The 14278-nt window shown below is 39.5% G+C and overlaps 1 protein-coding gene across 4 annotated transcripts; it reads right to left on the reverse strand.

The window, feature by feature from the left end:
• Positions 1–330: 330 nt before the first annotated feature.
• CCT8 (chaperonin containing TCP1 subunit 8) lies at positions 331–12674 on the reverse strand. Of its 4 annotated transcripts, none has more exons than XM_074160427.1 (16): positions 12584–12674; positions 10940–11030; positions 10263–10342; positions 8930–9079; positions 8471–8651; positions 7691–7752; positions 6865–7002; positions 6245–6423; positions 4481–4547; positions 4313–4400; positions 4084–4199; positions 2727–2798; positions 2356–2520; positions 1799–1918; positions 1257–1355; positions 331–579 (listed from the first exon to the last, which is right to left on the reverse strand). In XM_074160427.1, exons 1-15 carry the CDS (start codon positions 12641–12643, stop codon positions 1263–1265), a joined length of 1662 nt encoding a protein of 553 aa, XP_074016528.1. In that variant the 5' UTR covers positions 12644–12674; the 3' UTR covers positions 331–579; positions 1257–1262. The 4 variants fall into 4 exon arrangements, with proteins under 4 accessions (XP_074016528.1, XP_074016537.1, XP_074016545.1 ...); XM_074160436.1 differs by having other exon boundaries at positions 332–579; positions 1231–1355; XM_074160444.1 differs by lacking the exon at positions 1257–1355 and having other exon boundaries at positions 332–579.
• Between the last annotated feature and the right edge of the window lie 1604 nt (positions 12675–14278).

Below are 14278 nucleotides of genomic sequence, written 5' to 3' on the forward strand. Positions count from 1 at the left end.
GACAGAGCACAGCTGGGCCTGGGAAAAGGGCAGGGGAACAGGAAGGTGGTTTAGTTTTTGTTCTTGTTTCTCACAGTCCAACTCTAAATTGGTAATAAATTAATTTTCCACATGTTGAATCTGTTTTGCCTCAGACAGTAATTGGTAGGTGATGTCCCCATCTTTATCTCAGCCCTTGAGCTTTTTCTACATTTTCTGCCTCTGTCCTGGCAAGGAAGGGGCAGCTAGGGGTCAGCCCACCACCCCCACGCAGTGTCACCCTACAAAAATGCCTGCATCGTCACATATTGGGAACAACCATGTCACACCAAATCCAAATAAGATGACAGTTAACATTTTAACAGTAAGTACGTTTATTGAAGTGTTTGAAGTTCTGCACTCCATTAGACACCACCGTTCATAACTTAAAGGCAACAGAGCAAAAACATCATGACGGGCTCCAACTGGAATATTAAAAAAATCTTACATAATCATGTCACTTAAGCAGTACAGTTAGATTGCTCAATCATTTTGGTCTTCATCCCAGTCTTTCTTTCCTGATGGAGGTTTAGGGCCACCAGCTGGTTTTGCCATAATGATCTTGAAGATAACAGAGTAGAAAAAGATAAGGTTAGTATCAGACTCTTACTCCACTCTTACAGCCATGTGATGCTGACTGTCAACATTCACTAAATTCATGCAGTTTCCCTACTCTGAACCTAAGCCAGTGAGTATTATTACCCATCTAATTGAGATACAAATTAGTTATTTTTTTTTTTCTTGAAAACGGCAGCAGCTGAGCCCTGATATACAAAAAGAGGGCTTCTACCTCGGTTTTGCATGCAAATTAAGACTTCAGTTAGTCTACAGAAAGTGAGTGGTTAAATAGGCTAACGAGTGTCTGGCTTACAGTATGCACACTACAGAAAGCAGAAGAATTATCAGAGCTATTGTTCTGAGTTATTGAGCCTAAACATCACACTTTGAAAACAGAAAGTCCACTAGTCCTACCACGTTAAAGGCTCATTTTCTGCACTTGCTAAAGTGACAAGTAAGGTAAAATTAAAACAGCACTTGCCATCCCTTCAATGCAAATTTCATTTCTGGAGTAAAATTCATTTGCAAAGGCACAAATACAAAATGTAGCAATCAGCACAGGTAAGACAGCAGCGTTATGTGTCCTCAAGAAAGATACCATCTGCCATGTGCTTGTCAATATGCTCATGCATGAACTCACTCACACACAGATACCTCTCTGCTAGAGAAACAGAGCTTACTGCACACTATTTTTCAGGCTCATCTTTCCAGTCATCCTTATCCCAATGTCCTTGTTGCTTAGGGGCTTTTGGACCGCCTGCTGTTTTTGCCATAATAATCTACAGAAATTTTACATGCAAATACATTTTTGCTGAAGTTCCACAAAACAGACAGAGTTAAGATTGTTATCATTAAGATTATAACCTCCATTTTCCCTAGAAGTTGGATTTTCATATAAAGACAATATAAGAGAGAAGGTTTCTTGTGTTAAATCTTAGTAGAAACTTTGTTCCTACTGAAGTTAAGATAACTTTCTGGATATCAACTGTCAAGTCTTTAAAAAAAAGAAGCGTTAATAGCGCTCCTATGGAAGCGGCAACATTACAACATTCCAAATTACGATCTCTCGAACAAACTACTTCCTGGCTTTCAGAAATAACCATATTTTCAAGTATCCCATTTTTATGCCTTGCATTCCCAGAGGATTCATGTATTTTGCAGCAGTGTTCTGCACACTGGGTTAAAGGTTCCAGTTCACCCACTAAATTATTTGCAAGCTTACCTGATCTACCCTTAGGACAGTTACTGCTGCGTTTGTAGCTAGCTTGATACCCCAGGATTTTCCAAGGTATGTGTCTAATACACCAGCTTCCAACATATCCTTCACAGCAGCAGCTTCAGCCTATCAGACAGGGGGGAAAACATCATTCAAAACTTTCTCAGGCTTCTACTTAGCAAGTTCATTGCGTTTTCAAGGTTACAGGTTTAGAACAAGTTATCACTTTTCTGATCTCGATTTCTCTCTTCAGAAAACCCTCATTCCTAATCCATTAGCAGGAAGACACATTAAGTAATTCTTAAATACTTATTATCCATCACATTAGTTCAGTATCTCACTTTACCTCCTACACAACGCCACTATACTACATTGAATTTAATTGCTTGCTGATGAAAAAATAACAACCACTTCCATATTACAATTTTAAGTTATTCTTCTAGACTGTGCAACAGGGAGCTTCAGTGATTTAAATTAATCTATAAATTCTTCATACTGACAGAAGTACTTTTAAATATAACCCTGTACTGCAGAGCACCAAGTAATATGAGAGACTGACTTACCTCAATATCAAATCCAACATTTTTGTTCCCTTCCTGATGCACAGCATAAAGTTTGGAGATGACCTCATTAGCCTTTACTCCAGAGTTTTCAGCCAGTGCTCGAGGAATGGCTTCAAATGCCTCAGCAAACTTCTTGATGGCATATTGGTCAAGCCCAGGACAAGTCTGAAGTCAAGTTCAAAAACACGTCAACATTTCAAAAACCTTAAGATAAGGAGGCATTCCCCCTCCCCCTTGTTTTAGTGATTTATATGTATTAACACACATATATATTTTGTTACGAAACAATACGTATATATTTTTATAAGTCACATACACAAAGACATACATATATGTACTTCAATATGTATGTGAACACGCATTTGCTGTACCTCTCCATAAGAGGTGATCTGCTTGGCTAACTCAATCTCTGTTGCACCACCTCCAGGAACAAGACGTTTATCCTGTGAACAGATCATCCCAAAACACAGGTTTACTTAAAGGATCATATCAATTTTCACTTTTTAGAATTTATATACTCTATCAAAGAATGCAATAGAACTTTATCCCACAAAGACTTATTAAGAATCCACTTCACAACAAACATGCATTATAAAATAAATTTACCAAAATTTACTCATTTATTTCAAATGTTTTTGAAGAAAATTACCTTATTTTCTAAAAAGCAAAATAATAATGCAGTGCATTTTGTGTCTGGGTTTTTTTTGGTGTGGTTTTTTTTTTTTTTATAAAAAACAATTTCAACTCTAGGCTAAGTAATAATAGAGCTCCACAATTTTATCATCTTTTCCATAACTTGTTGGGAAATATATAGGAAATCAATCTACTGTACACTGAAGTTTAATACATCAACAGGCATCACAAGGTGTTAGGTTTGGGTTTTTTGTGATAGCGGGTTTTTTTGGCTTTTTGTTTGTTTGTTTTTTTAAATTAAGTATTTTGTATATCCTTTGGCAAACCAGCATTCACTTGAGAACTCCCAGTCTTCTAAAGAGAAAAGTATCATTACATCAGGACCACTCCTGGAGACAACTATAAATGCACAGTCTATGGTTGTGCTCTAAGTCAATGTGCACGTGCGTGTCTTACGTACGTACAGGACATTAAGCATAAAAGTTCAACATATTTGCATGCCACTTTCTGAGTAAATACACAAACATTTCCTTTTGTACTAAAAAAAAACCAAAAAAACACAAGAACAGAAAAATATTCAATTCCATAAAAGCTGCTCAGAAAAAACTCTGAAGAACCGAGTTCTTCCATCTCTAAAGTGCATCTGTAGCATATTGATGAAACATTCCCTGTCACCAATGAACTAGGAATTTAGTTTGCAACCAGTCAGTTCTTCCTGATCCCTAGTGACAAACAAAGCTATCTAGCTTTTCTTCTGTGCCCGGTTTCCAAGGAACAGTACAACACTTTTAGCGAAATAGTAAAGAAAGAGCTGACTGCCATTAGAAAGTGGTAAAACTGATCCACCTTCAAGAACGAACTCACTACTGGAAAATTGAGCACATGCTGAGCACCATCTTCTATGTACACTGTATTCACAAGGATGTCAGTAGCAATCTTCTCTACACAGCCCTCTACACCTCCAGAAGCCTCCTAAGCTGATAACGTAAATATCTGCTACAGCCTTTGTAACAAATGAGCACAAAGCAAGCACGAGTCTTGCCTCAAACTGATCCGTAGCTCAGTTTTGATAACTGAAGTGTTACAGTTACTTACTCTTGTGAGTACTTTGAAAGTATTTACACCATCATCCACTGCTCTCTCTATGTCATCCATCAGATTGTCTGTAGATCCACGAATGAGTATAGTAGAAATGGCACCATCCTCCTTTTCTGTTCAGACAGACGTGCATTACTGAATTAAGTTTGTTAGATGTAACACACAGACAAACATCATACTTCTAGAAGAGTGGCATTTTTTTAGTATTTCAACAGAACATACATACCATGCTTAAACACAACAACTTGCGTATCCCCAACCTCTGATAAATATACACTATCACAGTGACCCATTTCTTCTAGAGTAGGGGGTGTCTGGAAACAAAAACAACAGTTAAGAAGTGAACCTGCTCATCAGTACTCTCCCTTTGGCTCCTCATTTGAAAAGTCCTTACCAATCTGGGCAGGGCTGTTGCACCAACAGTTTTGCAGAGTCTTCTCAGATCCCACTTTGAGTTCAACCTTTAGTAACAAAAACAGTCTTTCTAATAACAAGTTTCAAGAGCAAATGTTAACACATACAAGTAAGTATTCTCTTAACTTGTCAGCATTTTGTAAACTAATGTCATCTATCAAAATTTACTGCATCATGTTATAAAATCCACTTGTCTATTATTTCCAGTTATAATTATCTACTTCCAGGGATTCTATGAAAAGACTATTTTCTAAGAATTTAAAAACAAGTAGTTTAAATACATGGAAATTACCAAATTTCATCTTCTAGTGCATAAGACTTGGTCTTTACAACACCTCTGTAATAATCCTTATTTGTTATGCAAGAGATGCTTCATGTATCATGCTCCATTTCCAGAAGCTCAAAACTTTTTGGACACCACCAATGAAGTTACAGTTTCTCTTATTTGTGTGAGACCCGAGAGCTGCTGCTACTGATTTGACTTTATGTTGTGCAGAATGTATTTCAAGGATGTACAAACATGCTTTATTTATAGATCAAAATATTTAAGGCCCACAGAAAAGTATTACAAATTAGTTCCTCCGTCCATCAATACATTAGTGATGCGTGGAGACGTATCTCATCATTGCTGAAGCATCGCATGAGGACTGTGACCATGAGGAAGCATTACGGTAAAGTCTTATATGCGTTTGAGGCCACATCCCTCTTTACTGGATCCACAAATTTTGATATTCTTGATTTCAGTTGTGCTATAAAGACACTTAAAACAGAGTACCAGTACCACATACACAAGTTACTCCCCAATTAGCTGTCTGTCCCAGTTTTACGTAAAACAGAACCAACTTCCTGTTTAGTAATTTTACATCCTAGCTAGGCCTCTTCTAACTCTCTGAAATTAACGGCATATTGTGGAGAAAACTGCTCGTTCTCAGAATGATAAGACCAATGTTTGTGCTCCATGCCAAGGAATGGTATGCAGAGAGGCCCTTGCTTACACTTATTGCTATAACAACCAAGGTCAGCCCATTTCGTTATTTGCCCCCTTAGATGGTTGGAAACGGAAAAGCGTAGAGGGGTCACATCTGTGGGGAGGAGCGGACAGGACAGGTGACCCAAACCTGACCAACTGGGGTATTCCATCCCATCTGCCCCATGCTCAGTATAAAAGCTGAGGGATCAAAGGGTCAGCTCTCTTTCTTCGATGGCTGACGTCCAAAGAGGACTCTCTCTGTTCATCTGCCTTTGATCCCGATCTGTGTGTTCCTGACTCCAGAGCTGGAATCCGGTTCCCATCCGTTGCTGAGTCCAGTCTGTGACTTCCCCAGTGCCTGCCGGTGACGTGACCATCACCCTGGGAACTTGATATGGTTTTGTATATATTTTATCTATTTCATTATTTTCTTCTTTTTGATTTTAATATTAATTCTTCATTAAAGTCGTTGAGTTCATTCTAAACTCGTAAATCTTTATCTTTTCCTCTCCTCTCTTTTGGCAGGGTGGGGGTGGGGGGAAGGGCCAAATGTCAGTCTGGTTTTGGTAAATTTGGCTGAAAGCACGACACTGTCATACAGAGATGAAATACTATCAAGAAACGTAAGCTATGAAACAACCAAATTGCAGCTCAGGTTTTGATCCACTAGAAAACCAACCAGTCTGCAATATTTTGTTTCTAATTCGTTTGAGAGGCGAGAGACATTTCAGAAACCTGGTAGAACAAATGTTTTTATGCCCGTCTAGTACTTACCTGACTAACATAAGATTGTATTTGTTGGCATAATGAAGTGCCATGTCTGCCACTTTGCCACCTGTTACTACTACGTTTGCACCACTATCAGCAATAGCTTTGACTTGCAAATCCATCAGATTTTCTTCTCCCTTACTGAAATTCATCAGTTCTTCAGCATTCTTTATAAGTACGGTGCCCTAAGTAAGACACATACACTTTTATCAATTCAGCGTTAGGTACATGTTTAAAAGTTTTTGACAAACCATTTTGTCTCCCAACCTATGCATAAACATCAAGACATCCTATTTTATAATACTGCCACCCTTCCCAGGCAATGGGCTAAAACAAGTCCAAAAAAGGGCAATTTTAGCATTTCTGGACAACCTTGTAATTCAAACATTCCAGCACGTAGTTTTGCTCAAATAACCCAACAAAACCGACGATGACTCCCCAACCCAAAAAAAACCTGTAAAGCAAAATTAGGTTTGGATGTTTTCTGTGAACTTTTTTAAACTAATGAACTCAATATTAACAAAAATATCTTAATCACCAAGTGTCAAGAATACTTATAGTTATGTCTAAAAATAAGAGCACATGAGCATAAATAGGTATCTGACTTATTTTGAGCTTCTACATACCTTAGTTTCAGTTATCATACCATCAAAAGGGCAGGAATACACAGCTATTTTTGCATCTTTGACAGAAGTAACATCTCCTTCAGTTTCTTTTTTAAAAACCATGCCATGCAGTACTGAGGAAGCAGAGATACCAGCACCCTGAAAGGAAAGAAATGGAAGTGGGGAAAGTCATATTATCAATCATTTATTGTCAGAAAGCTGCACTACCCTTTATGAAAGGTGGTCCTTACATTGATTTGAATGTAGTAACCTAAGTTTTGATTGCAGCACAAAGAATTAAGACTTAAGCTGATGCAGCAACACAAAACACTGTCTTACAGGTTCCAAATCTTAAGATGGGTTGGTGGCCCAGTTCAAGCCCCGTGACATTCATTTTCTGTGCTCAACTTGTTAAGTATTTCTTAGCAGGGAAAAAACGCAGGGGGAAACTCACGGTAGATAAAAGCTTGTTCCAATCCTATATACCATACTGAGGCCTAAGGTCCTATTGACAGAACAAACAAGCAAGATTAGACTGCTACACTTCTGCCAGCCTAATCTTTTGACTGCTTCTACAACAAAAATGCAATCAGCATCCCTGAGAAAAATTAAGTTAATGTATCTGATTTAGTGTAAACTTTCATTATTAATGATTTTTGTTTCTGAAAGCTGATGTTGGGCACTAAACAAGGAGTGTGAAGACCAATTTCCAAAACTTATTATGCATACTACAACACGACAGAGATTACAATACAAAAGGCACTTTCCATGTTTAAAGATCTAAAAATTAACTTTCATTAAACTGTTTACCTTAATAATACAGTAAAACTAGGTACTTTCAACTTACCACAATTTTGCACACTCTGATATTATCAACATTGAAATGACCAGAATCAGGAAGAATAGAAACTGTTTGGCAAAAAAAAAAAAAAAATAAAATCAATTTGTGTTGCTTAATGAATAAAGTAGAACAATGACACCATAAATAATGCCTTGAGTTTTTCTATTCAATGATTTGAGATGCCTGCCTAAATTTAAGACACTTATAATCTGCTAATAATCTACATCAAGAGAAACAGAAATTTTGTTTTTACAATGTAGTAATCAGAAAGCATTCAGGCAGCTGCTCAGTTAAATTAAGTCCAAATATCCATTTACACATGTACATTCAAGAGTGAAGTCTGACTCAGAATATTTTGAGAAAACACCTGAAGTAGACATGAAAGTGGGAGTTTTCTGAAATCTAAAGAGAGAAAACAACTCAACACAACTACAGTCTTGCTTCCACTATTCTGTGGCTGAGACTAGTAACAGCTTATCTGAAGCATAATACATCTTCCTAACAATAAAAAAGAGGAAGAAAAATGGGTTTCTGCTTTAAAAAGACTAGAAAGCTATTTCTATAAATGTTTACTAGAAAACACAGACCTTTTCTGAGCCACAATGCCAATGAAGAGCTCAACACGAGGAAGAAGGTTATACTAGTATCAGAGGCTAAAGTATTCCAGTCAATTGAATTTGATAAAGTAAATATAACTCTTATCTTACATGAAGACATTATTAATGATTATAAGCAAAGTTACTCAGCTTTTTAGAGGCACGCACAAATCTCTTCTTGTCCACTTACCACAGGCCTGAGCAATAAGCTTTGCCAAAAATTGTTCATTGCCATACTGTTTGCTCATCACTGAAGTGTGCAACAAAGATGCCACTTCTTCAACATCTCTAAGGTTCTTTGCAGAACAGCAAACCAAGTCTGGAAGAATTTCTAGGGCTTTCTTGCAAGCCTTTTCATATCCTTCAATCACCTGTGCAGCAAACAATAAATATTCACTACACCACCTCACTATGCATCCATACTGCTAACATCTCCCTTTCAAAGGGCCATAAAACATTAACAAATGCAAAAGCTCACAAGGGAAGCAAGCAATCACAAGCAGCAAAACATAATACTGTTCTTCATACACCTCCACCTAAAAAACTAGTTCAGAAGCAAGCAGAAGATTCACAATATTATGACCCAAGAATACTGACCGAAAGCAATCTGAATTTAAGCCACGTGAATTGTAGTAACAATGTAACTTACCTCTGAGACCGATAGCCCCATCCTCAAAAGGTCTTCTGCTAACTCCAGAAGAACTCCAGCAAAAACAAGGACAAAATTTGTTCCATCTCCAACTTCTTGCTCTTGCATGTGGGAAGCCATCACAAGCATTTTTGCAGCAGGATGCTGGACCTTTACAAGAAGTGACACATCTTAGTTACTAACATCCCACCCAGACTACAGCTCCAGGTTTGTCTGTGCATCCAGTGTAAGATCTCTAATTTCAAATTGTATCTAAAGATGCTAACAATGCACAAAACAAAAAGAAAGAAGCACAGATTATCTTAATTGGCTAACTTCCCTAATAAGAAGTAGTACAAACACAGATTTAAAAAAAAAAAATAAAAAAATCAGACAACTGAATATACCCCCTACACCATGAATTAGAAATCTTTGACATTGGTTCTGTGCTATTTTTACAGGATGCAGTAGCTTCACAATCAAGCTCTGCAAGAGGAAAGCAGCCTGAAGTTTAGATCTTCAAGCTGAATTCATATGTGTAATACCAAAAGACATGTCTAAATTACAGTTTATTTCTAGTGTTTTTTCCGCTTAAGACTGCACTGCTTTCCCTTTCTTTCAAAGAAATGGTGTACTCTTGAATGTAATCAGAGCAGCTGTCATTTTATCCCAGAAAGTAACATGAAAGACTTATTAGGTTAAGTAACTAGCCTGCAGATTGTTTTTTTAAGAACAGAACTGAGACTTTCACAGTTATTCTACTTATACCGAACCACAATGCATTAAGTAAGGAAATACTTAAGATTGATACTATTTCTATCAGTAAGTACAGAATTCAGTAAATTATTATTTCTGTTGTGATACAAATACGAATTTGATAGTAAAAGTTAGGACAAGTCAGTATTTCCATACTTTTACAGTATTCACAGGAGGATGCTGCTATATCCTCGGCTTCTTGAACCCAATTAACGTATTCTAAGCAGACAAGAGAACATAGCAACACTGAGAGGTTAACAAAACAGCTATTTCATTCAGAGTTTTCCAAACACTGTATTGTCTAGACATACCCTCTTCTAAACCTACACTGGTTCGGCGGGGAGGGGGAAAGGTAGGCAATTATTGAGCACCTTCTGTAACTACTTAGTGCTGCTTTGTAAGAGTTCTGTTCTTCACTGTAGATATAGCCCATTGACTTTACTCAAATCTGGTGAAAAGTGTAAATTATTTACAAAATGACATATGTAAATCATTTGGCAGGGTGACATACATTTCTTCATTAACATTCAGAACTACAGCAGCCCATGAACAGAAACACTAGTTCACAACTGACATCTTCTGAAGGAAGAAAACTTACCTCCAGCTCTCTCAAGATAGTAGCAGCATCATTTGTAACAAAAAGCTTCTCCAGGTGATTGATAACCATTTTGTTCATTCCTAATGAGAAAAAAAAAAATAAAAAATCATCCATTAGACAAATACCATTTTGTACACAGATATTGTTTCATAACCTTCAGGTATATCTTACACATTAAAATGTTAGACTCATTGATAATTTAAGAACCTAAAAGATTTTTGTGAAATAACACTTGGGAGTGTGTTACTTTATGGAGAAAGCAATGATTTCTGAATAAGCAGTTCTCTTTTCAGAAATATTAGTACATTACTCGATTGATACTGAAGAACACCTTTTGTTTTGTATATGTGGTCAGAGATGGTACAGTTATGTTCGTTATGACTATCTGCAAAGTTACCGACTTTAATTTTTGTAGGTCATCCATATAGCAGCAGTAAGACAGTGAAGAGGACACAGTAACCAGTTCAAAAACCTGGCAAAGGCAGGTACATTGCGCATAACTTAAGAGCTAATCAAGCACAGTCTGATCCGTATAGCCATAAAGACTATATTTACAAGTTCTAGAACAAGCGCGATGCGTTACCTCAAGAAACAATCGTTTCTTTACCAAGGTAGGTTTTGCTTTCAAACGTAACATTTTGCTCAAAACCACTATAATAATTTTACGATTTACTTACCATTTGGTCCATAAGCTGTACGGGTGGTTTGAGCAAGTTCTTTGCATGCCTGGATGTTCCTGTAGACTGCTTCTTCTAGTCCTGAATAATGCTAAAAAGAAAAATGTTCTGCTCAGAATTAGGCTTCCTAACAAAAATAAAGGATGAGCTAGTAAATTCCTCCTCAAAGCAGGAATAATCTACTAAGTCCATGAAAGTTTTGGATAAATTTAGATTTGGCATTTCACTAAAAGTTTAAACAGAAACTAAACCTTACCCAAAGACAGTGAGAAAAGAACTACTGTGTACTCCTCCTCAACTAGGCAGCTCAGCAGGCATAGTAAGTTTCTGAACAGAAAACCTGAACAGTGACTCAATTTTCAATACAATTTGCATCTCTTAAGTCTTCCAAAGAAGTTAGTGCCAAAGGGAAACATAAAACAACCAATACCAGATTGGAAAGGGGCAAGGATTTTGTAAGCATGGGTTTTTGTACATACCTCTTTACTCAGAGCTCTGTATTCCACAAAAAGATCAATTTAACTCAGTTCTACATTCAAACATGCGTGGTTTGAAAATTTAGAAGCAGAGTGGCTTCTCAGACACAAATATTTTGTGAATCAGTCTGGCTTCAGTTTGGAAGCCTTAAAAAAAGAAAGGGCCTTACAAAAGAGCAGGGTAAAAAGTACTGTGTGGTCCATAAGCTAAGGGAGAAAGATACTTCCTAATAACATTTACTCTCTAAACACAAAATAAACATCTCAGAATGCCAGCTGTCTCCTTGTTTTGTAAAAGACAGCACTTGCTATTCTGGCCTTGAATTCTCTATTAGAGAACCAGCATCTAAGCCACTCTGCTTCCCTGCTCTCCACCTATGCCACTCTGCCTCCAAGGAAGATTCTGAAAAGAAAAACAAAGGGCTTTCGGTGTTACTTGCTATTAAGCAGAAATTTTCATCTTTTATTTTCCTCTGCAATAAAAAATAAAAAATAAAAAAAACCCTCAAACCCTTCTTGCTTTCTGTCCACTTTTTCAAATTAAGCTTCTGCTTTATCAGGCACAGTCCTTGACTACTATAAAAACCTACATTATGGTAACATTCAACACAATGAAAACGGATTTACGGAAAGGGAATATATGAAAAACGTTACTATTGTAGAATAACAAAGGTATTTTTCTTATGGTCACAGGCACAGAGAAAAGAGTCAAGGGATGCACACAACAGGCGGCACACCTCTCAACACCTAAATCTGTAAAACCCGGTGTAATTTTGCCGACCGCCGCCTACAAAAGCTCTCCACACCTCACCCCTTCCAGCCACCCTTTTTCACACCGAAGGCCTGAGCCCGCTGCAACAGCTCGGCATCCACCACCGCCGCCGCCGCCCGCCACGCCGGGCCGGCCGGCTGCCGCCCCACCAAGCGACGGGAACGCACCGAGGCTCCCTGAGGCGGCGAGAAGCCGAGGCGAGGAGACAGGATGGCGGCCCCGGCCGAGCTTTCTCGAAGGCCGCGTGCGCCAGGCGCCGCCCGGCAGATCCCCGCCCCCCCGCCACGGCCGCCGAGGGGACCGAAGCTGTGGCGGGGACCCCCCGGCTTCGGTCCCCTCGGCGGCCGTGAAGGGGGGCGCGAAGAGCCTCCCCCGCCTGCTTCGCGGGACTCTCACCTTCGCCCCCTCCTTGAGCATCTGGGCGAAGCCCGGGGCCTTGGGAACGTGCAGCGCCATCTTCCCTCCGCTCCTTCCAGACACCGCCGGGGACGACGGGAGAGACGGGGCGCGCAGGCGCGGTGGGGAGGCCGGGGAGGGAGCGGGGGGGGAAGACGGCGGCGGGGAGGGAGGCCTTCGGCGGCCTCAGGCGCTGCAGAGCGAGGAAGTGGCGCCTGGTTCCTGCTTCTCCTCGGAACCGGCGGTGGGTGGCGCTCAGGCTTCGGCTCTCAGCCCCGTGTCGGAAGGGTTTCCTGAGAGCCGGGTTTGTCTCGCCTTATCCATCTTTGCTCGCCTGGCAGCGCCGGCTGAGGCGGCCAGAAGCTTGCCCAGGCGAAGGCCTCACCGCCGGGTAAAGGCATCTGGGCTTCTTCGAGGAGGGAATGAAGACTGATTTAGGGCGGGTAGCGTTTAGAGACTGCTAACTTGAGGGATGGCTGGTGTGTCCCGCAGCCGTGCGTTTTGCTTCAGGTGAACTCAATGGTTCATCTCACTTAGAATCACAGAATTGCCTAGGTTGGAAGGGGCCTTTCAGATCATCTAGTCCAACCATCAGCCTAACACTGACAAAACCCATCACTAAACCATATCCCTCAGCACTACATCTACCTGTCTTTTAAATACGTCCAGGGATGGTGATTCAACCACTTCCCTTGGCAGACCATTCCAGTGCTTTATAACCCTTTCAGTGTAAAAATTTTTCCGAATATCCAAACTTTGCAGGCTTCAGTCAAGCATTTTGCTTAGTACAAACCTGACTTGTTCAAATGGAAGCAAAATGTACTGGTAAGAAGACTAAGTACAGTCAAGTCCTCATTATCCAGGGTAATCCCAACTAATGTGCGTGCTATGTACACGCTGAATAGTACCTTGGAGGCTCACCTTGACATCTCTGCAAGGAGCTGAGGTCCAGCCAGGAGGCAGTGAATCTGCTCCTATATGGAGCTGCTTTAGGTTTGATAAGTTTTATTAACTTTGCTTCTGTGCCACACAAAATTAAACACACTGTTTCAAGATGAGAACTTCAAGGTCTTATAATATTGCTGTGTTTAGGCCACACAGTATCTGAGCCTGTAACCCAGCAGAGACTGAGTTGCTCCACCTCTGCAGCACAGATAGGTCGCTTGCAAGGTTAATTAAATCACTCGATATGTGTTGCTTAAGTAACCTTAAGTTAAACATAACTCGATATGTGTTGCTTACGTAACCTTAAGCTAAACTTAAGTAACCTTAAGTTAAACAACCTTAAGTTGTTTACTTTTACCATCTTATAATTCTTAAAATTTGATCATGGCAGTGTAAAAAAGAGTGGTGATAGACAGCAAAACTACATAAAGCAACCCATGAATGAACTTCAAAAAATCTGTATGCAATTTTGTTAGAAGTATTTAGAGGCAAAAGCTGCTTGAAGCAGAAGAGGGAAACTATTCAGCCCTGACTATCATGGGCAAGGAGTACGGGTACTTCCAAAAGCAAGTCCTGGGGTTTGGCGTAAAAGGCATAACCCCATTTGTCCCTCTCATCTCTCTTCCACCACAGTGCAGCTAGGGAAGAAGGAAATGTCTGTTCTGTTCTATAGCCAAGATACCAGAAACCCTATTTTATAAAGCAGCTTCTGTAGTCTATTGTTAGCCACAGAAATCAGAGGAGGTACTT

This window comes from Numenius arquata, chromosome 1 (genome assembly GCF_964106895.1).
Source record: "Numenius arquata chromosome 1, bNumArq3.hap1.1, whole genome shotgun sequence".
NCBI lineage: Eukaryota > Metazoa > Chordata > Aves > Charadriiformes > Scolopacidae > Numenius > Numenius arquata.

Coding starts and splice junctions, on each gene's coding strand:
- CCT8 (XM_074160427.1), bottom strand. CDS start 12,643: ATGGCGCTGCACGTTCCCAAGGCCCCGGGCTTCGCCCAGATGCTCAAG. Junction 2,799..4,083: donor CTTTCAAAGTACTCACAAGA/GTAAGTAACTGT, acceptor ATCTGTTCACAG/GATAAACGTCTTGTTCCTGG. Junction 1,919..2,355: donor ATGTTGGATTTGATATTGAG/GTAAGTCAGTCT, acceptor CCTGTCTGATAG/GCTGAAGCTGCTGCTGTGAA.